Source organism: Oryx dammah, unplaced genomic scaffold (genome assembly GCF_014754425.2).
Source record: "Oryx dammah isolate SB20612 unplaced genomic scaffold, SCBI_Odam_1.1 HiC_scaffold_28, whole genome shotgun sequence".
Classification (NCBI taxonomy): domain Eukaryota; kingdom Metazoa; phylum Chordata; class Mammalia; order Artiodactyla; family Bovidae; genus Oryx; species Oryx dammah.
Window position 1 is genome coordinate 17,593,729 of NW_024070212.1, and position 26,272 is coordinate 17,620,000.

The following is a 26,272-nucleotide window of genomic DNA, read 5'->3' on the forward strand; positions in this document are numbered from 1 at the left end:
ACAGGGGAGCCACCATGAGCAGTCAAGGGACAGCTCCAGAAGCTCTGGAACTGGTCATGGAGAAACATCCACTGGATCTGGAAGCAGCAGACATAGGCAATCCAGTGTTAGTCAGGCCAGTGACAGCAAGGGTCATTCAAGAGGTTCGGGTAATCAGATAGTGACCAACCAAGGAATGTCTGCATTCTACTCAAGGATCCAAAATCATGGTGCAGGCCAAGTTTGGAGACATGGCAGCTATGGCAGTTCCAATTATGACTATGGACAGCTAGGGACTGGACATTCTCCAGCTGAAAATTTCAGTCATGATTCCAGTCATATGGAAAACAGGGAGAAACCTTAATATAGAGGAGAAATAATGAGATCCAATATAATAGTCCGTAATATACACCCTGGAACTTATGGCCATTCAAATAATATTTCAAAACAGCTGGGTTTTGGACAGTCATGGAAACACTATTATTATGAATGAGTATTAATAAAGTATTAATAAAGTAATTAACCCAAAGTTTAGGATATTACAAAGGCATAACTTTGATTCATGGAAATTTCTTTACCCTCAGGGTGTTACTTCTTCTTATCATTTTTTAAAAATTAGTGACACTATTTCTTTACATTGGTGATAATTTCTTTTTGTTCTATAGGAAACTTTGAGCTTTGTGGTTAAGAACTGGTTAATAGAAGAAATAGATATCATGGAGTGTTAAACTTGGAAAACCATGAGTATTTGCGGAGCTGTGGTTCAAGGAAGGATTTTCCTTTCGAGAGGTACATATCTGGACCTCTCCAGATTGGTACAGATTAATATTAATCAAAAATATTAAAAGAACCAACAGAACAAAGTCACTGTTACATCAAGCAAATCTGCTATATCTTATTATCAGTCAGCACACCTGCCTCAAGTATCCTTCTTTGGAACTCTGTATTATTCTGCATTTATTAATCACTTTGGGCATATAGAATATAAAAGAGTGAATGGCATGAAAATGGAAAATAAACAATTGATCATATCATAGTTTGTCTCTTCCATGCTTATTTCTCATAGACCCTAAAAGACTTATCTCCCCTTGGTAAGAATGACATCTTTTTCTCTCACTGACAACTGTATGTCCAAATGGCAGATGTATACCATGCAAAGAAATAAGGAGTCCAAGGAAGAAATAATTTAATCAAATCCTATATTTTTCTCCAACATAGTCTTTGTTCCATATAGTCACCATCAATATAAAAAAAGGCTTAGCACCATCACGGACAGCAGCATAATTATTATCAGAACATCAGTCCAAGTGACTATTAACCATGTCAAACCAAGATCAGGAAACAAAACACTGACCATAAGTCCTTCTTACAAAGATATAAACACATTTTCCAAAGGAAACTGAGACATGCTGTATTATAGTATGTGAAGATGTTTCCCTTTTTAAGGCCAAATAACATTCCACTCTGTGTATATTCCACCTTTTGTCTATCTATTCATCTGTTAGAAAGACATTTAGGTTTCTTCCACTTTGGGGCTATTTTGAATAATGCTTCTATGAACATGGTTGTAGATATATATATTCCACACCCTGCTTTCAATTATTTTGTTGCTGGATCATACAGAAATTTCATACTTAATTGAGGTACTAGCATAATTTTTTCCATAGGAGCTATAGCATTTTACATTCCCACCAACAGTGCAGAAGAGTTCCAATTCCTCCAGGTCCTCACCAACACCTGTTATTTTTGGTTTTTTGATAGTGGCTATCTTAATGAGTATGAGGTGGTATCACATTATGGTTTTGATTTGCATTTCTCTAATAATTGGGATGTTGCACACCTGATCTTTTATATATCATCTTTGGGTAATTGTCTATTCAAGACCTTTGCCCATTTTTTAATCAGTTCTTTAATTGCTGATATGTTCATAGGACTTCACATATTTTGGATACTAGCCCCTTGGAGATATGTAATTTTCAAATTTTCTCCTGTAACATACATTGCTTTTTCATTCTGCTCTTTTTAAAAATATATATTTGTTTATTTATTCATCTATTTGGTTGTAAGCCAGGTCTTAGTTATGGCACATGGGATCTTCCATCTTCACTGTGGTAAGAGGGATCTTTAGTTGCAGCATGAGAACTCTTAGTTATAGCATGTGGGATCTAATTCACTGCCCAGAGTTTGAACCTGTGCTCCCCACATTGGGACTGCAGAGTCTTAGCCACTGGATTGCCAGAGAAGTTGCTTTTCTATCTTTTCATGTACTGAACTTTTTAAGTCTGATATAGTCCCATTTGTTTAATTTTGGTTTTGGTGCCTGGGCTGGAGGCTGAATTTTATTCTGATTTGATAGGAAGCTTTTGAAGGATTTCAACCAGTAGAGTGATAATAATATGATTTTTCATTTCAAAAACATCATTTTAACTGCCTGATGGAAGATATGTTTTAGTGGGGTTTAAAGGCAAGACTGAAGAGTGACAGGAGTCAACCCCGAATATTAAAGCAGCTGGGATGGGGGCAGAGGCAATAGAGGGAGCAAGAAATGGTTATAATTGGTGTATATTTTAAAAACAGAATCAGTAGAACTTGCTGATGGATTTGTTCTGGAGTATATTAGACAGTGTAGATTCAAGGAAAACTCCCAGATCTTTGGGCTTGGAAGCGCTTGGCTGAGCAGTCCTAACTTGGGGTTTCTCATCAAGTTTTAAGTAATAATTAGATGTCAGCTGGGGTTTCAATCATCTGAAGGCTCAACTAGATAAAAGATACAAATACACGTGGTTCATCCACAAGACTGGCTGTCAGTTGGGAGATGAGCTGGGCCACTGACTGGAGCACCTCAATATGTCCTCTCCAGCCTGGTAATCCCAAAGTGGTCTGATGTCTTACATGCCTGTCTTCCCCAGAGAAAGCATGCCAAGAAAACCAAATAGAAGCTACATGGTTTTTTCTGAATTACCCTCAGAAATGGCATACAATCACTTCCTCTGTATTCTAGTGGTTACAAGCAAGTCACAAACGTTGGCTCAAATTCAAGCAGAAGGACCCCCATCTTTCAGAGAGAATTGCCAAGCAATTGAAGCACATTTTTCAAAACCACTACACTTTGTCAATTTTTTCTAAGATAAAAATTTTAAAGGTAAAGAATTTAAGTGAATTCCTCAATTAGAACATATGGATGAGAGGTCAGCTTCCTGGAGTTAAAGGAATATGCAGAAACTTGGAATACAGTTAGATAATCTGTGTATGCTCAAACGTGAAATCTAAGGAACTCAAGGAAAGAAGTTAAGTTTGAATACCATCAGCTTAAAGTCAAGATTCATCCAAGGCAGCACACTGAGTAAGAGAAAATACTTGCAAGTCATATATCTGATAAGGAGTTACTATCCAAAATAGTGTATGACGAATTCATACAACTCAATAGCAAAAACAAAAACAAGAACAAAAAACTAATTCTTAAAAAACAAGCAGATCTCAATAGAAAGTTTTTCAAAGAAGACATACAGATGGCCAGCAGATACATGAAAAGACCCTCAACACAACTAAATGAGGAAAATGCAAATCAAAACCACAGTGAGACATCACCCCAGACTTGCTAGAATGGCTGTTATCAAAAAGATAAGAGATAACAAGTGTTGGTGAGAATAAGGGGGAAAAAGAACCCTTATGCACTGCTGGTGGGAAAGTAAATCAGTACAGTCACTATGTAAAACAGTGTGGAAGTACCTCAAAAAAGTAAAATTAGAACTATATATAATCTAGTTAGAACTATATATAATCTAATCACTATCACTTCCAGATACTGAAGGACAGGGAAGCCTGGCATGCTGCAGTCCACGGGGTCACAAAGAGTCAGACACAACCTAGTGACTGAACAACAACAATAATCCAGCAAGTCCACTTTGGGGTATTTATCCAAAGAAAACAAAAACAGTAGTAACTCAAAAAGATATACTCAATATGAATCCACATATTCACTGCAGCATTACTTATAATAACCATGATCTGGAAACAACCTGAATGTCCATCAGTAGATAAATGGATACAGAAAATGTGGCATATATACACACAATGGAATATTATTCAGCCATTAAAAAGGAATGAAATCTTGACATCTGCAACAACATGGATGGGCCTTGAGGGCATTATGCTACGGGAACTAAGTCAGACAGAGGAAGACAAATACCACATGATCTCACTTACAGGTGGGATATAAAATAAATTAATTAAAAAAAAGAGAAAACAAGCTCACAGATATAGAGGACAGACTGGTGGCTGGTGGAGGTTTCAGGGTGGTCGAAATAGGTACTGGATGCCAAAACTTCTTCAGTTGTAAAATAAATAAGTCAAGGGGACATAATGCACAGTATAGTGGCTATAGTTAATAATATTGTGTTGCATATTTGAAAGTACTAAAAGAGTAAATCTTTATTTATTTTTTTTCTGGTTGTATTGTTTATTCTTGTTTTATTCCATGACTTATAACCCATTAATGATATTTAGTTTGATTTTATTTTATTTTTTTTCACTTTCTTTCTTTTTTTTAATTTTATTTTTTTTTAAATTTATTTATTTATTTATTTTTAATTTTTACTTTACAATTCTGTATTGGTTTTGGCATAGATTGACATGAATCCACCACAGGTGTACATGCGTTCCCAAACATGAGCCCCCCTCCCACCCCCCTCCCCACAACATCTCTCTGGGTCATCCCCGCGTGTCAGCCCCAAGCGTGTCATATCCTGCATCAGACATAGACTGGCATTTCGATTCTTACATGATATTATACATGTTTCAATGCCATTCTCCCAAATCATCGCACCCTCTCCCTCTCCCTCTGAGTCCAAAAGTCCGCTATACACATCTGTCTTTTTTGCTGTCCTGCATACAGGGTCATCATTGCCATCTTCCTAAATTCCATATATATGTGTTAGTATACTGTATTGGTGTTTTTCTTTCTGGCTCACTTCACTCTGTATAATCGGCTCCAGTTTCATCCATCTCATCAGAACTGATTCAAATGTATTCTTTTTAATGGCTGAGTAATACTCCATTGTGTATATGTACCACAGCTTTCTTATCCATTCATCTACTGATGGACATCTAGGTTGTTTCCATGTCCTGGCTATTATAAACAGTGCTGCAATGAACATTGAGGTACATGTGTCTCTTTCAATTCTGGTTTCCTCTGTGTGTATGCCCAACAGTGGGATTGCTGGGTCATAAGGCATTTCTATCTGCAATTTTTTAAGGAATCTCCACACTGTTCTCCATAGTGGCTGTACTAGTTTGCATTCCCACCAACAGTGTAGGAGGGTTCCCTTCTCTCCACACCCTCTCCAGCATATATTGCTTGCAGATTTTTGGATCGCAGACATTCTGACTGGTGTGAAGTGGTACCTCATTGTGGTTTTGATTTGCATTTCTCTAATAATGAGGGATGTTGAGCATCTTTTCATGTGTTTGTTAGCCATCCGTATGTCTTCTTTGGAGAAATGTCTATTTAGTTCTTTGGCCCATTTTTTGATTGGGTCGTTTATTTTTCTGGAATTGAGCTGCAGGAGTTGCTTGTATATTTTTGAGATTAGTTGTTTGTCAGTTGCTTCATTTGCTATTATTTTCTCCCATTCGGAAGGCTGTCTTTTCACTTTGCTTATGTTTTCCTTTGTTGTGCAGAAGCTTTTAATTTTAATTAGATCCCATTTGTTTATTTTTGCTTTTATTTCCAGAATTCTGGGAGGTGGATCATAGAGGATCCTGCTGTGGTTTATGTCGGAGAGTGTTTTACCTATGTTCTCCTCTAAGAGTTTTATAGTTTCTGGTCTTACATTTAGATCTTTAATCCATTTTGAGTTTATCTTTGTGTGCGGTGTTAGAAAGTGATCTAGTTTCATTCTTTTACAAGAGTAAATCTTTAAAGTTCCCATCACAAGAACAAACATTTACTATATATGGTGATGGATGTTAAGCAGACTTATTGAAGTAAACAGTTTGCAATGTATACAAAATACTGAATTAGGCTGTAAATCTGAAACCAATATAATGTTACCTGTCAAATACGTAAATTAAAAAAAAATTTCATCCACAGCTAGCAACATTCTACTTCACTGGTAGTAACCTTCTATAAGTTGACCTTACTCAAAATATTGAATTACAATGTTATTTTTTCTACCATATAAAAAGAGAGTGGAACTTTATTGATTTCTCACTACACATCACCTTACTCACAATATAGTAAAGAAAAAGATTATAATTTACCCTTTACAAATTATAAAACTGATGAGCAAAGACATCAAAAATAATTTACCTACAGGTAAGAGGAACAAAAAAGCCTCTTGATGAAAGTGAAAGAGGAGAGTGAAAAAGTTGGCTTAAGTTCAACATTCAGAAAATTAAGATCATGGCATCTGGTCCTGTCACTTCATGGGAAATAGATGGGAAACAGTGGAAACACTGTCAGACTTTATTTTGGGGGGCTCCAAAATCACTGCAGATGGTGACTGCAGCCATGAAATTAAAAGACGCTTACTCCTTGGAAGGAAAGTTATGACCAACCTAGATAGTATATTGAAAAGCAGAGACATTACTTTGCCGACTAAGGTCTGTCTAGTCAAGGTCCTGTGGTCATGTATGGATGTGAGAGTTGGACTGTGAAGAAAGCTGAGTGTTGAAGAATTGATGTTTTTGAACTGTGGTGTTGGAGAAGACTCTTGAGAGTCCCTTGGACTGGCAAGGAGATCCAACCAGTCCATCCTAAAGGAGATCAGCCCTGGGTGTTCATTGGAAGGACTGATGTTGAAGCTGAATCTCCAATACTTTGGCCATCTCATGTGAAGAGTTGACTCATTGGAAAAGACCTTGATGCTGGGAGGGATTGGGGATAGGAGGAGAAGGGGATAACAGAGGATGAGATGGCTGGATGGCATCACCGACTCAATGGACATAAGTTTGAATGAACTCTGGACATGAGTTTGAGTGACAGGGAAGCCTGGCGTGCTGCGATTCATGGGGTTGCAAAGAGTTGGACACGACTGAGCGACTGAAATGAACTGAACTGAACTGATGGACTGAATGATAAAACCTCAAAGCCCAGCCCCCTTCTACTGCAACATACTGGCTAGCACCATTTCTGACACACAGTGGATCCAGATTAAGCAAGTTTCCTTTCCTGTTTTCCTCTAAAAATACAGCTCATGGATCCAGTTTTAGAGTCTCAAAAGAGAGGGCAAATTTTCACATTCACTCAGCAATGCTTTTTTCCTTCCTTGGCAGTAAAACGTCAGTAGAAAATCAGTTGAACCTAAAATTCTCAAAATAAAAGCTTATCATAATCCAAGCAGAGTCTCTTCTTGATTCTAGAAAAATATACCATTAAAATGTACAAAAACATCAATCATTGACTAATGGTGCCATTTCAGGTTCTAAGCAGTTAAGAAATCATGCCACCAAGATGACCACTTACTGCTAAGATGTTAACATTCAGGGGACTAGGAGACATAAGAAGAAAATGAGTAAATTAAAATCATATCATATGCTATTGCCAAAGTGACAACCCTTGGCAATAAGACTGCAGTTTTAATTTAACAAAAGACTTATCTATATAGCTTCATATGAAAATGAACAAAATAGTCCCTAGCTCTTTGTGGGCCCATATAGCTATCAATTTTCATTGCTTTTCCCTTCCAAAAATGTGTTCCTCTTTTCAGCACCTCTCCCAACCTGTCATGTGAGGGAAGGTTTGGCTAAGTACATGTCAATGGATGTCTGGCCCTAGACAAACACATTTCCACACATCTTCGAACAGAAAGCTGAGAATAAGGATTAGACTAATCAGAGTCTAGATAATATGGGTTGTTGGTTGGCTCCTGATGAACATTATTTCATTCTTTCATCAGGAGGATTCAAGGAAATAATTAATAATTTAATTGTTAGTCTCTATACTAAATGTTAGAGTTACAAAAACAAGACAGATTTGTTCCTTTAAGAAATCACTAATGATGGAGGAAAGCCATAATAGCATGACAAGTAGATTTAAAAATATATTATTAATATGAAGTGGTGGTTGAAAGTAAAGGTGCTAGCTAACAGTATTTACTGGTAAGGAAGACTGGTTCAGATAAAACTTTTGAATTTAAAAGGAACATACACTGAATCTCTACAAATGCCTGGAAATGTGCCATGATGACTTAGATGGGAGAGTATTCCAGGGGAGTTAACCATCCTGTGCAGAATCCCAAAGACGAAATAAATTAATAAATAAAGGTGCAGTAAAGGAAGTGATAGTAGCTCGACATAGATAAGATATGAGATGAATGTTGGGACATGGCATTAGGTGATTCTGGAAACCTAGGAACCAGATCAAAAGGCTCCTGGTAAGCCATCCTAAAGGATTTGGTCTCCACAGTCTGATAGGAAGAGCCAACAAGGGGTTTTAATAGAAAATACGATTACAGTTGCATTTTGAAAGATCATTTGGTGGCAAGACATGAAAGGGATGACATCAGTGGCAAGAAGACTAGCTAGGAGACCATTGCAAATCTATGCAAAATTTTGTTATGGGTCAGTAACAGCAAAGCAGAACTGAATATCAAAGACATGACTGAGACAAAATGAATATGATTTGAGGATACACTGAATGTGGTGATTGTGCAAAAGGAAAGTCTCAGATACTCTCCTAGATTTCTGGCTTGGATTTCTAAGAGCATATCAGAGGTGGAAAACAATACTTTAATAGATGAATGTACTTTACCAGGAACTTTCTAATAGTTTTAAAGTTGAATCACATCCTAATCAGAGGTTTTACTAGTCACCTAAAGGCAAAATCTGGCCTACAGATGTGTTTTATTTGGCCTGCACCATTTTAGCTCAAGTATTCTGAATCTGATTTAGTTGGACGATTCCACATAAAAACATGAACAGCTGCCTTCCTTCTTGTATTTTTAATTGGAGAATAATTGCTTTATGTGTTGACTTCTGCTGTACAGTAACTCAAATCAGCCATGAGTATATATATATACTCACATATATCCCCTCCTTCTTGAGCCTCCTTCCCACTGCCCACCCCCCAACCCCTCTAGTTCATCACAGGGTGCCAGGCTGGGCTCGCTGTGTTATATAGCAGCTTCCCATTAGCTACCCATTTTACACATGGTAGTATATATATATATGTCAATGCCATTTTCTCAATTCACCCCACCTTCCCCCTCCCACACTGTGTACAAAAATCTGTTCTCTATGTGAGGATCTCTATTCCTGCCCTACAAATAGGTTCATCACTACCATTTTTCTAGATTCCAAATATATGCGTTAATATATGATATGTGTTTTCTCTTTCTGACCTACTTCACTCTGTATAATGGGTTCTATGTTCATTCACTTCAGTTCAACTGACTCATATTCATTCCTTTTTATGGTTGAGTAATATTCCATTGTATATGTATACCATACCTTCTTTATCCATCTGTCTATGGACATAGAGGTTGCTACCATGTCATGGCTACCGTAAATAGTGTGGAAATGAACACTGGCATACATGTGTCTTTTTGAATTATGGTTTTCTCAGGATATATACCCAGAACTGGGATCACTGGGTCATATGGTAGTTTTATTCCTAGTTTTTTTTTTTTTTTAAGGAATATTCATACTGTTCTCCCTAGTGGCTGTATCAATTTACATTCCCACCAACAGGGCAAGAGGGTTCCCTTTTCTCCACATCCTCTCCAGCATTTACAGTTTGTAGTTTTTTTGATGATGTGAGCTAAGGCACAGATTTATTAGCATCTTCTTCTGAGGACAGGGCTTCCCTTGTGGCTCAGCTGGTAAAGAATCCACCTGCAATGTGGGAGCCCTGAGTTCGATCCCTGAGTTGATAGGATTCCCTGGAGAAAGGAAAAAGCACTATTTGGAGGAACTCTACTCACAAGTCACAATTTCCCTGAGGTTGTACTCCAAGTGACATGAAAACCTACCATGATTTTCTGAAGTTCAGAAAGGGGGTTGGGCAGCACCCAGATCACACTGTACCCACTGCAGTATGCTCCCTGAGCGCTCCAGGGAAGTATCCCCTAAAAGGAAAAGTCCTGAAAGAGACATTTACATTCTTAGATCTTCTCTTACTGGAAACACATACAAGTACATAAGTTCACCCAATTAAGACAGTCAACATTAGGCTGACAACTAAACTCTGATAATTATATAATTATTAGCTATGAGTTTTAATATCACTAAACTTTGAGGCAATGTGCCAGCTACTTGACAGAATTAACTTATTTAATGTTCTCAATAGCCCTTTAAAACAGGCATTTTACCCCCATCTTAAAGATGAGCGGTTTCCCAGGTGGCACTAGTGGTAAAGAATCCATCTGCCAAGGCAGGAGACATAAGAGTCGCGAGCTCGATTCCTGGGTCGGGAAGATCCCCTGGAGGAGGGCACGGCAACCCACTCCAGAATTCTGGCCTGGAGAATCCCATGGACAGAGGAGCCTGGAGGGCCACAGTCCATAGGATCGCAAAAAAGTCGGCCATGACTGAAGCAACTTAGCATGCACACAAAGATGAGAGACCAACTCAAAAGCGCTAGGTAACTTGCCTGAGGTCATAGAGCTGCAAACAGAAGAGTCTGGAGGCAACCTCAGTGGGTCAGACTCCAAAACTTTAGCAGTCGACATTGTTCTAGGCTGGCTTATGGTCTGGTCTACTCAAAAGCAGTGGTGGGTGTGTTTTTTAGGTCAACCCCAAGATATAAACTTAACTCACAAGATTTTTAAAAATAGAATTGCACTAAAAATTTAGTTGAAATATAACCACACCACATATTAATTACACACAATTCAGTGATAGTTATCTTGAGTGATAGGGGTACATGGTGCATGGGCACTTAATGGGTCCCAAGAGAGGACATGCAAAATAGTGGGAGAAGAGTTGGATCCCAGGGAATGAGGATGAAGAGTTTTGATGAAAGGAGAAAGACAGCCCCAAACCTCTTAAAAGAATATCCCTGAGGGAAGAGAATTCACCCTGAAGTAGTGAAAGAGCCTGGGTTCCACATCACTTCCCTGGTATGCTCACCACCACTGGGGATACCACTAAAAATATCTGATCCAGTGTGAAGGGCTTTGTCTTCAGTTGATCAGAAAATCCTAAAGTAGAGCTGGGAAACTACAGGACATGGTAAACATGATTCAAAACTGAGATGCTGATGAAGGAATTAAAATGCTGATGGAGAGACTGAGCCAGACTTCACCATGAGATCAGCACTGCTTGAGGATGCTATGGCTTCAACATAAAAGGGCGTCATTGATGACACAAGGTCACACTTGAAGGACTTTTGGAACTGTATGTCAGTGATTATTCTGGTTTCATAGAGGTTCACAGCCCAAGATAATTTTTTATACTATTGTTATTATCTGCTACCTTTTGAATAATCTCCCTCAGTTTATATGGGCAGAAAATTGCAAATAATATGCAATGTGGTACCAGAGTCTTGTGCAAAGCTAGGTCAATAATCTTGAAGATAAGGATGCTATTTTATTTCTAAACTCAGATTTTAACATTTATCACATTCATCACTCTTAGAATGACCTCTGCTAAATTTTTACACCCTTTCTTTCTGAGTCTCTATATTCAGTGGTGTTGAATCTTACATACAACATATTGGCCATCTATTCACTTTGTTGTTTAAGTCACTGATTAAAATGGCCACCTACTTACAAATCAGGGAAACAGTTTTTCAGCACGCCAGCTAACCACCCTGCAAACTGTTAGCAACCCATGAGTCAGCAAGATTCAGATGTCTTTCATCATAAGGACAGAGCCTGCCACCATTCCTCTGAGGGCCTCAGCCACCTCATACATTTCCAGCAATGTGGCTAGAGTCATTAAGTGCCAAAAGCTTCTGTGAAGGCACTTCCCAGGTGGCTCAATGGTAAAGAATTCACTTGCCAGTGCAGAAGACATAGTAGATGTGAGTTCAATCCCTGGGCTAGGAGGAGCCCCTGGAGCAGGAAATGGCAACCTACTCCAGTATTCTTGCCTGGAAAATTCCATGGACAGAGGAGCCTGGCAGACCACACCTCATGGGGTCACAAAAAGTTGACATAACTGAGCGCACACACACACAAATCGAGGAGAAATTAAGAGGAGTGAATGCTTAAAAAAATTGATTTTTTTTGTCCTTTTATTATGCTCCAGAGAGTGTTTAACATAGGGAAGCATTTCCCTTACTATCTTCCTAGCTAATAATGCATTCTTCTTCAAAACAAGAATTCCAAAGTTAAAAAACATTTGGGAAATCCTGGTTAGACAAGGGTCTTAGGTGCACCACCTCAGAGTCAGAGGCTTTCATAGTTTACTGCACATGGTGCCTCCAAGAGAACAGTGTGTGCCTTCCTTAATGGTCCCAAATACTGTAGCTTAACTTGTGGCTCACAGGATAAAGAATCTGCCTGCAATGCAGGAGACCCAGGTTCAACCCCTGGGTCAGGAAAATCCCCTGGAGAAGGGAATGGCAACCCACTTCATTATTATTGCCTTGGAAATCCCAAGGCAAGAGGAGCCTGGTGGGATCCATAGGATCGTAAAGCCCATGGCCTCAGAGGAAGTCACAGAAAGCATATAAGTGATGGCATTTCAGGCAGATCTTACAGTATATACAGGAGAACTTGTTGGACAGAGAATATATGCAGCAGAAAAAATAGCATAGGCAATGACGTGAGATTAAGAGTGAGGGTGTGATCAAGAACAGTTTTAACATTCAAAAGGACAATCCCATAAGAGACAGTGGTAGGAGAACAAGCTTAAAAAGTGGATTCCTATCCAATTTCAAGGAGGCTTGTGGGTCCAAATTTCAAATAATTTCAAATTATTCTATAGGCAAAAGAGAGACACCATGAGCTTTAAAGCAGGAAAATGACATGATTAGATTTATTTATAGGAAGATGAACTGGGTAGCAGTATAGAAGGAGTAGCAGGGAGATATCCAGGTGGCAGAGAAAGGCTGATTGCAAAGGTGCTGTAAAGGTCAAGATGCAAGGTGACCAGGGTCAAAATAAAACTAGTAGTGCTGAAGACAGAGGAGAGCTGGGTCTAAAAGAAAAGTCTGAGGTAGGACTAACAGGATAGGATGTGGTGGTTATCTCAGGATGCAGGTTTAAGAAAAGGTGAGAAAGGAAGAATGACGATAGAAGCTCATAGACTGACGATGATGATATTACTGATACAACAAAAGATAACAGGAGAAAAGATACTTCTCATTATATGTTATAAGGAATCAGTTTGAACCTCTTAGGTTTGAGATAACAGGGACATCTAAGTACCAAGCGGAGAATGAATCATTAGGCAGTGAGAAATAATGGTCTAGAAAAATGAAGTGCAAGGCTGAATGTGTGCCCAAAGAGTTAGCAGTAAAAACACTATATATGGCCTATGCCTAATATTCCAGGGTAATAACAATGATAAAAGAGAGAAAAATAGACTGTCCTTCCAACTCAGGATGATATAACTAAATTTTCCCACCTACAATGTTCTCTCTGTCCCATTTACCACAGTACTTCAGAGTGAAAAAAGTGAAAGCCACTAGTCATTGTTTAACTCTTTGTGACCCCATGGACTGTAGCCTGCCAGGCTCCTCTGTCCATGGAATTCTCCAGGCAAGAGTACTGGAGTGGGTTGCCATTTCCTTCTCCAGGGGAGCTTTCCAACCCAGGGATTGAACCTAGGTCTCCTGCATTGCAGGCAGATTCTTCACTGTTTGAGCCACTAGGGAAAGAGAGAAAATAGAAAGTGAAAGTGAAAGTCACTCAGTTCAGTTCAGTCTCTCAGTCCTGTCCGACTCTTTGTGACCCCATGAATTGCAGTACGCCAGGCCTCCCTGTCCATCACCATCTCCCGTAGTTCACTCAGACTCACGTCCATCAAGTCCCTGATGCCATCCAGCCATCTCATCCTCAGTCGTCCCCTTCTCCTACTGCCCCCAATCCCTCCCAGCATCAGAGTCTTTTCCAATGAGTCAACTCTTCGCATGAGGTGGCGAAAGTACTGGAGTTTAGGCTTTAGCATCATTCCTTCCAAAGAAATCCAAGGGTTGATCTCCTTCAGAATGGACTGGTTGGATCTCCATGCAGTCCAAGGGACCCTCAAGAGTCTTCTCCAACACCACAGTTCAAACACATCAATTCTTCGGCGCTCAGCCTTCTTCACAGTCCAACTCTCACATCCATACATGACCACAGGAAAAACCATAGCCTTGACTAGACGGAACTTAGTCGGCAAAGTAATGTCTCTGCTTTTGAATATGTTATCTAGGTTGGTCATAACTTTTCTTCCAAGGAGTAAGCATCTTTTAATTTCATGGCTGCAGTCACCATCTGCAGTGATTTTGGAGCCCCCGAAAATAAAGTCTGACACTGTTTCCACTGTTTCCCCATCTATTTCCCATGAAGTGATGGGACCAGATACCATGATCTTTGTTTTCTGAATGTTGAGCTTTAAGCCAACTTCTTCGCTCTCCTCTTTCACTTTCATCAAGAGGCTTTTTAGTTCCTCTTCACTTTTTGCCATAAGGGTGGTGTCATCTGCATATCTGAGGTTATTGATATTTCTCCCGGCAATCTTGATTCCAGCTTGTGTTTCTTCCAGTCCAGTGTTTCTCATGATGTACTCTGCATAGAAGTTAAATAAGCAGGGTGACAATATACAGCCTTGATGTACTCCTTTTCCTATTTGGAACCAGTGTGTTGTTCCATGTCCAGTTCTAACTGTTGCTTCCTGACCTGCATATAGGTTTCTCAAGAGGCAGGTCAGGTGGTCTGCTATTCCCATCTCTTTCAGAATTTTCCACAGTTTATTGTGATCCACACAGTCAAAGGCTTTGGCATAGTCAATAAAGCAGAAATAGATGTTTTTCTGGAACTCTTGCTTTTTCCATGATCCAGAGAATGTTGGCAATTTGATCTCTGGTTCCTCTGCATTTTCGAAAACCAGCTTGAACATCAGGGAGTTCACAGTTCACGTATTGCTGAAGCCTGGCTTGGAGAATTTTGAGCATTACTTTACTAAAGTGTGACATGAGTGCAATTGTGCAATAGTTTGAGCATTCTTTGGCATTGTCTTTCTTTGGGATTGGAATGAAAACTGACCTTTTCCAGTCCTGTGGCCACTGCTGACTTTTCCAAACTTGCTGGCATATTGAGTGCAGCACTTTCACAGCATCATCTTTCAGGATTTGAAACAGCTCTACTGGAATTCCATCACCTCCACTAGCTTTGTTCATAGTGATGCTTTCTAAGGCCTTCTTGACTTCACATTCCAAGATGTCTGGCTCTAGATTAGTGATCACATCATCATGATTATCTGGGTTGTGAAGATATTTTTTGTACAGATCTTCCGTGTATTCTTGCCACCTCTTCTTAATATCTTCTGCTTCTGTTAGGTCCAGACTATTTCTGTCCTTTATCAAGCCCATCTTTGCATGAAATGTTCCCTTGGTATCTCTAATTTTCTTGAAGAGATCTCTAGTCTTTCCCATTCTGTTCTTTTCCTCTAGTTCTTTGCATTGATCGCTGAAGAAGGCTTTCTTATCTCTTCTTGCTATTCTTTGGAACTCTGCATTCAGATGCTTGTATCTTTCCTTTTCTCCTTTGCTTTTCGCCTCTCTTCTTTTCACAGCTATTTGGAAGGCCTCCCCAGACAGCCATTTTGGTTTTTTGCATTTCTTTTCCATGGGGATGGTCTTGATCCCTGTCTCCTGTACAATGTCACAAAGCTCATTCCATAGTTCATCATGCACTCTATCTATCAGATCTAGACCCTTAAATCTATTTCTCACTTCCACTGTATAATCATAAAGGATTTGATTTAGGTCATACCTGAATGGTCTAGCAGTTTTCCCTACTTTCTTCAATTTAAGTCTGAATTTGGCAATAAGGAGTTCATGATCTGAGCCACAATCAGCTCCTGGTCTTGTTTTGTTGGCTGTATAGAGCTTCTCCATCTTTGGCTGCAAAGAATATAAGCAATCTGATTTCGGTGTTGACCATCTGGTGATGCCCATGTGTAGAGTCTTCTCTTGTGTTGTTGGAAGAGCGTGTTTGCTATGACCAGTGCATTTTCTTGGCAAAACTCTATTAGTCTTTGCCCTGCTTCATTCCGCATTCCAAGGCCAAATCTGCCTGTTACTCCAGGTGTTTCTTGACTTCCTACTTTTGCATTCCAGTCCCCTATAATGAAAAGGACATCTTTTTTGGGTGTTAGTTCTAAAAGGTCTTGTAGGTCTTTATAAAACCGTTCAACTTCAGTTTCTTCAGCGTTACTGGTTGGGGCATAGACTTGGATTATTGTGATATTGAATGGTTTGCCCTGGAGACGAACAGAGATCATTCTGTCGTTTTTGAGATTGCATCCAAGTACTGCATTTCGGACTCTTTTGTTGACCATGATGGCTACTCCATTTCTTCTGAGGGATTCCTGCCCGCAGTAGTAGATGTAATGGTCATCTGAGTTAAATTCACCCATTCCAGTCCATTTTAGTTCGCTGATTCCTAGAATGTCGACGTTCACCCTTGCCATCTCTTGTTTGACCACTTCCAATTTGCCTTGATTCATGGACCTGACATTCCAGGTTCCTATGCAATATTGCTCTTTACAGCATTGGATCTTGCTTCTATCACCAGTCACATCCACAACTGGGTATTGTTTTTGCTTTGGCTCCATCTCTTCATTCTTTCTGGAGTTATTTCTCCACTGATCTCCAGTAGCATATTGGGCACCTACTGACCTGGGGAGTTCCTCTTTTGGTATCCTATCATTTTGCCTTTTCATACTGTTCATGGGGTTCTCAAGGCAAGAATATTGAAGTAGCTTGCCATTCCCTTCTCCAGTGGACCACAGCTCAGTCATCTCCAACTTTTTGCAACCCCATGGACTATACAGTCCATGAAAATCTTCAGGCCAGAATACTGGAGTAGGCAGCCCTTCCCTTCTCTAGAGGATCTTCCCAACCCAGGAATCAAACTGGGGTCTCCTGCATTGCAGGCAGATTACAAACTGAGCCATCAGGGTAGCCCTGAGAGAAATAGACCCTCCTCCCAACTCAGGATGATATAACTAAATTTTTCCTTCTACAATGTCCTTTCTGTCCTATTTACCACAGTGCTTCAAAAACTACTATTCACTTCAGTTCAGTCGCTCAGTCATGTCCGACTCTTTGCGACCCCATGAATCGCAGCACGCCAGGCCTCCCTGTCCATCACCAACTCCCAGAGTTCACTCAGACTCACATCCATCAAGTCAGTGATGCCATCCAGCCATCTCGTCCTCTGTTGTCCCTTTCTCCTCCTGCCCCCAATCCCTCCCAGCATCAGAGTCTTTTCCAGTGAGTCAACTCTTCGCATGAAGAGGCCAAAGTACTGGAGCTTCAGCTTTAGTCTCATTCCTTTCAAAGAAATCCCAGGGCTGATTTCCTTCAGAATGGACTGGATGGATCTCCTTGCAGTCCAAGGGACTCTCAAGAGTCTTCTCCAACACCACAGTTCAAAAGCATCAATTCTTTGGTGCTCAGCCTTCTTCACAGTCCAACTCTCACATCCATACATGACTACTGGAAAAACCATAGCCTTGACTAGATGGACCTTAGTCGGCAAAGTAATGTCTCTCTTTTGAATATGCTATCTAGGTTGTTCGTAACTTTTCTTCCAAGGAGTAAGCATCTTTTAATTTCATGGCTGCAGTCACCATCTGCAGTGATTTTGGAGCCCAAAAATATAAAGTCTGACACTGTTTCCACTGTTTCCCCATCTATTTCCCATGAAGTGAGTGACTCACTAATCTCATAGGCAGGTTTCTTCAATACTCAGAGATAGAATTCACAGTAACCAACCAGGTCACATGGAATCCTAGCTGGGCATACTCTTTGACACTCTTGACCTCTCTCAGACTTCTTTCACATACATATTCTTTCATTCTCAGTTCAAGGATCACTACTCTTCAACAAATTACATCAAGCATTTGTTAAGTCACAATGGCAGACACAGGGATGTATAAGGGATGATATATGTATACAAGGAATGTGTGATTTCCAAAGAAATCTTTCTGTAAAAATGTTTTGTAGATGGCACTAGTACTAATCTAAATCTGGAAGTTGTGAATATTAGCAGAAATGAGTACTTAAAGAAGCTATGAGGGGCTTCTCTGGTGGTCCAGTGGTTAAGAATCCACCTGCCAATGCAAGGGACATGGATTCAATCTCTGATTTGGGAAGATTCCCACATACCATGAGGCAACTAAGCCCAAATATATATTTCACAATATGAATCAGACCATCTCATAAAGGATAAGTCCTCCTAAGTATGAAGTTTTAGCTGCTATAAAATGGCCACTCTCCTGACCTTCAGCAACCTGCCAACTCCTTCAGGCCATATCCTGCCAACTCCTTTAGCACCCTGCCAACTCCTTTGGCAAACTATGTAAGAAAAAATGTATACAACTATTCCTACTTAATATTACCCAAGGTGGAAATCTAGGACTGTGCTCTAAGGCATAATACCACTGGAAGCTTGGCTTTTTTTTTTTCTTTATTTTAGGCTCCCTATTAGCATTACATTTTGTATAGAGAGCAAACTGAAGACAGAAATGAGCCTTTTTGGAGATTACCCTTTGCTCTCCTTGCAGAGCTGTACTATACAGCCCTAAGACACGCGAGGCCAAAAGAGAGCCAGCATCACTGATAGTTTCTGTTTTCTTCAAAGTGTGTGTTTGTGCTCAGTTGCTGACTCTTTTGTGACCCCATGGAGTTTTCCAGGCAAGAATACTGGAGTGGGTTGCCATTTCTTCTTCCAGGGGATCTTCCTGACCCAGAAATCAAACCTATATCTCTTGTGTCTTCTGTATTGGCAGCTGGATTCTTTACCACTGTGCTACCTGGGAAGCCCTGTCTTCCAGGGCTTTATCTAAATATCATACAGCTCTTCCTGTGGATCAGATGAGTTAGACTGCTTCCTGCACTGTTGAATCTAAAGATGCAAGAAACTCTTGTGTGCCCCTAAAACCTTTAGTTCAGTTCAGTTCAGCCACTCAGTCGTGTCCGATTCTTTGTGACCCCATGAATCGCAGCACACCAGGCCTCCCTGTCCATCACCAACTCCTGGAGTTCACCCAGACTCACGTCCATCGAGTCCGTGATGCCATCCAGCCATCTCATCCTCTGCTGTCCCCTTCTCCTCTTGCCCCTAATCCTTCCCAGCATCAGAGTCTTTTCCAATGAGTCAACTCTTCACATGAGGTGGCCAAAGTACTGGAGTTTCAGCTTTAGCATCATTCCTTCCAAAGAAATCCCAGGGCTGATCTCCTTCAGAATGGACTGGTTGGATCTCCCTGCAGTCCAAGGGACTCTCAAGAGTCTTCTCCAACACCACAGTTCAAAAGCATCAGTTCTTCAGCACTCAGCTTTCTTTACAGTTGGGATATATGAAAATTTAGATAAATCTTTAGTAAGATAGAAGCTGATTTCAGGAGACCAATCCCATGACTGTCTATTATCTACATTAATAATGGCTAAATTCTAATTCAATTCATCTGATTATAATTAAATGACTCCATTTATTCAGGTAGTATTTATTGAGTTCTACCATTGAATAGGTACTTTCATACCTGTTGGAGACACAAAGATGAATAAGCTGTGGAGATACAAAAATCAATAAACTACCCTCACAAAGATCACTTTCCACATATGAGACAATTCCATAAAATGTTAACTATAATTTAGTACATTACATACTATATGTAGAACAATGTGCTAAGTGTGCAAAGGATGCAATATGAACATGTGCTAAGGAAAAATGAAGGAGGGAGACTCTACATAGATGAATATATTCATGTGTTCACTTTTGCAACAGATATAAATAAGTGCCTACTCTGATCCAGGTTCTATACTGGGCTCTGGCTTCACTGCAGATGGCAAGGCAGATAAAATCACTCTCTCAAAAAGCTTATACATTCTACAGGGGGAGATAGACACTACAGGAATTTCAAATGGTAGTAAATACTGTAAAGAAAATAAATGTATCAGAGTATCTAGGCAGGAAGGAGAGTTACTCTGAGGAGGACTCTTTGAGCAGAGACCAGAATTACAAATAGAAGTCAGCTATGTGGAGAACAAAGAATCAATAACCAAGTCAGAGAACAAAGTCTTCAGGAAGGTACATCTGAAAAGACATGATGGTCTTCTGAGATGAAAGCTCAGTGTATGTTTAGCATGATGAAAGAAGGGAGAATAGAGGTACAAAATGAGAACAGAGAGGCAGATGGGGGTCCAATCACAAGGAGAATAGTAGTAAGAAGCTTTCAATTAAGTATGAAAAAAAGTTCTTGCAGTATTTTAAACAGGAAAGCAACATTTTGATTTACATTTTTAAACTTTAGGCTATTACTGTGTTGAAAGTAGATTGTGGGACAAAGTAGTAAGAAATAAGGACATTAATTTCACTGTATGGTTGAAATAGTGGTCTGGGACTAGGCTAGTGGCAGTAAAGATTTAGGAGATAAGTGGAGGGTATTTTGAAGGGAAGTCAATCACATTTGCTGATGTACAGCAAAGATGAGGAAAAAATGAACGGAGGATGAATTCTAACAATTGACTCTGACTAAGTTGATAGACAATGGTCCCTTTTATGTTCCCTCTGGTTTGGTCATGTTAAGTTTGAAGCCTACAAACACTTTGAAATTCAAAAAGGCATCTGGATAATATTCATGTGCCAAACTGAATGTTCATTTTTACTGCTTGATATCTTAGCAGCATTTAGCACAGTTGACCTCTTCCTCTTGAATCCTCTTGTATTCCATGACACTATATTCTCATGGGTTTCTCTTGCTTCATTATCACTACTTCTGGGTCTGCTTGGCTGGCTCTGCTTGACCGCTAAAGGTCAATTCTACAATTTAATTCTACAATTCTACCTTTTGCTTTTCTCCATATATCTCTACACATCTACTAGGGAGTCAAACCCAGTACCTTGGCATGCCATCAATTTGTCAGTGGGTACAGCTAGAGTCAGTCCAGTGACAGTAAAGAACAATCAGAAGATTCAGAAGAATAGTCAATATCCATGCATGACCAGTCTAAGTATAGCCATAGGCAACAGGGATCCAGCACAAGAGGAAAACAACAGTCTAACCATGGTCAAAGAGGAAACAACTATAGACAGTCAAGATCTCAACAAGCCCCAAAACTAATCCTGGATAGATTGGGTCTATGCAAGAAAATCTGGGTCAGCAATAAGAGGATATGTATCCAAGCATGGCTAGTCAGGAAAGAGTTCCAGACATTCAGGATCATCTCATGGCCAATTTTTACCTACAGAGGCTAGAGTCAGGATAAGTACACTATGGTGCCCAGGTATAGTCAATCTAGTTACAGTGAAAGACAATCAGAAAACTGAGATAGACAGTCAGCATCAAGTCATGAATAGTCTGAGTATAGTCATAAACAATGAGTTCAGTTCAGTTCAGTTCAGTTCAGTCGCTCAGTCGTGTCCGACTCTTTGCGACCCCATGAATTGCAGCACGCCAGGCCTCCCTGTCCATCACCAACCCCCAGAGTTCACTCAAACTCACGTCCATTGAGTTGGTGATGCCATCCAGCCATCTTATTCTCGGTCGTCCCCTTCTCCTCCTGCCCCTAATCCCTGCCAGCATCAGAGTCTTTTCCAATGAGTCAACTCTTCCCATGAGGTGGCCAAAGTACTGGAGTTTCAGCTTTAGCATCATTCCTTCCAAAGAAATCCCAGAGCTGATCACAATCAAAATATGACAAAATAAGAAACAAGGTTCTAGTCACAGACAATCATAAAATAGTGCTAGATCCTCAAGACAAACATCTGTCCATGGGCAGTTTGAATATATACACAGAGAATCTGGGCCCAATACAGGGCCCGATACAAGAAGACATGGATCCAGCCACAGTCATTTAAGAGAGAGCTCCAGACACTTCTCACCTCTGCAGTCTACATTTAGTACAAACAAACAGTAGTAATCTAATTTTACTCAGTCCAGTGACAATGGACAATCAGGAGACTGGATAGACAGTCACTTACTTCCCATAGTCCACCTCAGTGTTACCAAACAATGAAATGGTTTCAGAGGCATTTCAGGTGTCCACAGTTGCATCTCCTTACGGTGTGACATGCTCAGTCTAAACTGCCAGGCTCTTCTGTCCATGGGATTTCCCAGGCAAGAATACTGGAGTGGGTTGCCATTTCCTTCTCCATAGAGGTGGTAAAGGAGACTCAGATAAAGAGTCAACATAAACCTATAGACAATGTGAGTAGGGGCCATGGACAAACAAAACCCAAAAAATAACTCCCCAAAAGATCCATTCATGAACATTTCTGAAGACAATGTTAGAAATTCAGGGTCTAGTCATAAATAAATGTTATCTACTCATGAGCAGCCAGAATCCAACACCAAAAGAACAATGTATACAACAAGTTCTTTCCATGAAAAATTTAGGCACAGTAATAATCAGGCAGGAGATAGTACACTCAGAAGACAGACAAGTCAAACCAAGGTCAATTTGGGTCTAATCACATACAGACAGCCATTAGCAGAGACAAAGGCAAACATCTGTGTTGTAACTACAAACACCGTAGTTACAGAAGTGCTAAATATGACTATGGATGCCTGAACATAATAGAACAGAACATTTAGCCTTGATTCCAGTCACTGAAATTTGGGATTAAAAGTACAACAAGCTTAGGCTTGATCACTCAGGATCTGCTTCTAATCATTCAGAGTTCAAATCAACAGGTAAGACAGGAAGGCAAGGATTTCATTTTAGGTACTCACGAAATATCAATAACCTCAGATATTCAGATGACACCACCTTTATGGCAGAAAGTGAAGAACTTTAGCCTCTTGATGAAAGTGAAAGAGGAGAGTGAAAAAAGTTGTCTTAAAGCTCAACATTCAGAAAACTAAGATCATGGCATCCAGTCCCATCACTTCATGGCAAATAGATGGGGAAACAGTGGAAACAGTGGAAACTGGCTGACTTTATTTGGCTGGGGGGCACCAAAATAACTGCAGATGGTGATTGCAGCCCTGAAATTACAAGACGTTTACTCCTTGGAAGGAAAGTCATGACCAACCTAGACAGCATATTAAAAAGCAGAGACATTACTTTGTCAACAAGGTCCGTCTAGTCAAGGCTATGGTTTTTCCAGTGGTCATGTATGGATGGGAGAGTTGGACTACAAAGAAAGCTGAGCACTGAAGTATTGATGCTTTTGAACTGTGATGTTGGAGAAGACTCTTGAGAGTCCCTTGGACTACAAGGAGATCCAACCAGTCCATCCTAAAGGAGATCAGTCCTGGGTGTTCATTGGAAGGACTGATGTTGAAACTGAAACAGCAATACTTTGGCCACCTGATGCAAAGAGCTGACTCATTGGAAAAGACCCTGATGCTGGGAAAGATTGAGGGCAGGAGGAGAAGGGGACGACAGAGGATGAGATGGTTGGATGGCATCACCAATTCAATGGACATGGGTTTGGGTAGACTCCAGCAGTTGGTGATGGACAGGGAGGCCTGGCGTGCTGCGGTTCATGGGGTCGCAAAGAGTTGGACACGACTGAGTGACTGAAATGAACTGAACTGAACTCAAGAATAAGTTATAAACTTAATTTGATACCAGTGATCAGTCTGAATCTAACAGAGGTAGAAGACCATCAACTGCAGGATTCAATAAGAGTTAAATATGAGCACTCAAGTTTTGAAGTTTCTGCCAAGTCTGATATTACATGTGACTCAAAGCTGACCTATTAGGTCTTACAGCCTCATCAGATCACTATGACTGCAATATCTTGAGTTTATAGACAGAGGTTTCAAGTGTTTGGTTTCAGACTGTCTAACTGCATAAAAGTTGCTAATAAAAAGCATAAATATTCTGTCTTGCCTCATTCATTATCCATTATCTAACTTTGTAAGTGGTTAAAAAAAAATTGATCCAGACAGGCTGAGAACTAAGGATGGAACTTTGCAGAACAAAAGCATTTACAGGACTTGAAGATGAGCCTTCAAAATATCCTGAAACTTAGGTCATAAAGAGTTGACAAGTAAATAGAAGATAAAGAAGTCAGAGACAGGGAGTGCTCACTGCTCTCTTAGAAAGCAGAGTTATGAATGGGTGGGAAGAATAAGATGATGGAGATAACTTAGATGACAATTCATCATCTCCTATCTCAAGTCCTCCCTTTCTCATGCATTGCTTTTCTCAGTGTGTGTGATAACAACACAGTCATCCAAGCCAGAAGACTGGTACTCCCACTCCCTCATCTCTCACCTCACTGACCTTCCTGATTCGACCTCATCTCCATACTGTCGAATAGCACAGCAGTGAGTCAGATCATGCCCCTCCTCTGCTCAAAACCCTACACAATGAATAAGCCAACCATAGTATAGTATGTTAGATATTTGGATCGCATAGAACAAGCAGGGGAGGCCTTGTGAGGTGGCGATATTTCAGCAAAGACTTGAAGGAGATAAAAGATTAAGCCAAATGGAGGCTGAGGGAAGACATTCTTAAAATAAAATTCCTAAGGGAAGAGTGTCCCTGAAGGTTCTGGAGAATAACAAGGAAGCAGTGGGGCTTCAGATTCTAAGCAGCAGAGCCTATGAGGAGAGGGCAAGTAAGAAGAGAAAAGGTCAGAAAGGAAAGTAAGGCCCAATCAGCTTCACACTCAAAAGATTCACTACATTTCCTCTGTTCTTCCAGTCCCTCTCCATCTTCCTCTGCCCTTCCCCATCCCCGTGCCCCTCCTCCACCCTCACTCACACACACACACACACACACACACACACACACACACTAAAAGACAAAGGTTCCGGATCTCACTCCCAACAGCCAAGGTCTTAGCTTACCCCTCCCACACATGAAGTTCCAACAACCCCTTTGCTGTCTCCCATGCTAGCAGGTTTTTTGTGCCACCTCTGTAACACCTGGAGAATCCCTAGGGAGCACTCCCAATCACCCTCCTTCACCTGCCCACATTGACGGACTAGGTGTACATGCAGAAAGCCTCACATAGTTAAGAACTAAGGGTTCCTTAAGCTATAAATGGCCATGTCAATAAGAGAATCAAATAGCAAGTTAAAGAGATAGAAACACACTAGTGAAAGATATCGACAGAATAAATAAAAGGATACAAGTAAGAATGAGCACTAGATTCCCAGTATATGGGGCATTTGTGAGCACTTCAAGGAGAAAAGTGAGAATCAGTTCAGTCGCTCAGTTGTGTCCAGCTCTTTGCAACCCCATGGACTGCAACACACCAGGCTTCCCTGTCCAACACGAACTCCCAGAGCTTGCTCAAATTCATGTCCATCAAGTTAGTGATGCCATCCAACCATCTCGTAATCTTTCCCAGCATCAGGGTCTTTTCCAATGAGTCCGGTCTTCACATTAGGTGGCCAAAAAAAGAGAATACTGAGACAGAATAGGAAAAGGAAGGCCAGTCCTCAAGCAGAGATATTCCAGGGCCTGGGACTGGAGCTTAAAATAGATCAACATATCATACAAAGCTATAAAGTTATATAAGATCCATTGTTTATTCTTTTGAGATAAGGGAACAAATTAACCCTGTACCTAGGGAGAATATGAGGGGAAAGTCTTCCTGGCCAGTTTTATATTACAGCTAACTTCTTTTGATTCCATTTATCCCCTAATCATGACCAGAAACACTCTCTGTGGTTATTCCCCTGTTTTTACACAGTCTCCTCTTTCAAAGACACTAAACTTTAAAGAACACTCAGAAATTACTTGAGGATTTGAAGGTAAAAGAAGGGATGAGGCTTTCCCTAGCATTTCCATCAGACTCAGCAGATGGCGCTATAGTAACAGTGCGCCTTGCAGACAAGGGTGAAAATGTGACTGAACAGGGGTGGAAAGGAGCTGTTATCCTCACCGGTCTTATTTGTTCATTGGTTGTTTTGTTTTGTTTTTCTTTAAGTTAAAATTAGAGTCCTCATGAACTGTCCTTCACACCCTTTCTTTTCCAAGAAAAGAAAAAGAAATTTGAGTTTGAATCTTCCTTCTCAATAACTGAGTGACTAGAAACAAGTTTTGTTTTTGAACTTCAGTTTTTTGATCTGAAAAATGGAGGTAATATTACCCACATCATATGGTTGTTGTGAGGATTGATAGAATGAAGTACATAAGGGCACAGCAGATAATAGGTCTGTGGCGGATTCATGTCAATGTATGGCAAAACCAATACAATATTGTAAAGTAATTAGCCTCCAATTA

The 26,272-nt window shown here is 40.2% G+C and overlaps 1 protein-coding gene across 1 annotated transcript in view; it reads left to right on the plus strand.

The window, feature by feature from the left end:
- LOC120855461 (filaggrin-like) overlaps nucleotides 1-18,311 on the plus strand; it is a 31,037-nt gene extending 12,726 nt beyond the window's left edge. The window contains exons 4-5 of the mRNA XM_040229920.1: nucleotides 9,793-9,797; nucleotides 18,295-18,311. Coding sequence (XP_040085854.1) covers nucleotides 9,793-9,797; nucleotides 18,295-18,311 — 22 coding nt within the window. The remainder of the gene's footprint in view (nucleotides 1-9,792; nucleotides 9,798-18,294) is intronic.
- The last annotated feature ends 7,961 nt before the right edge of the window (nucleotides 18,312-26,272 follow it).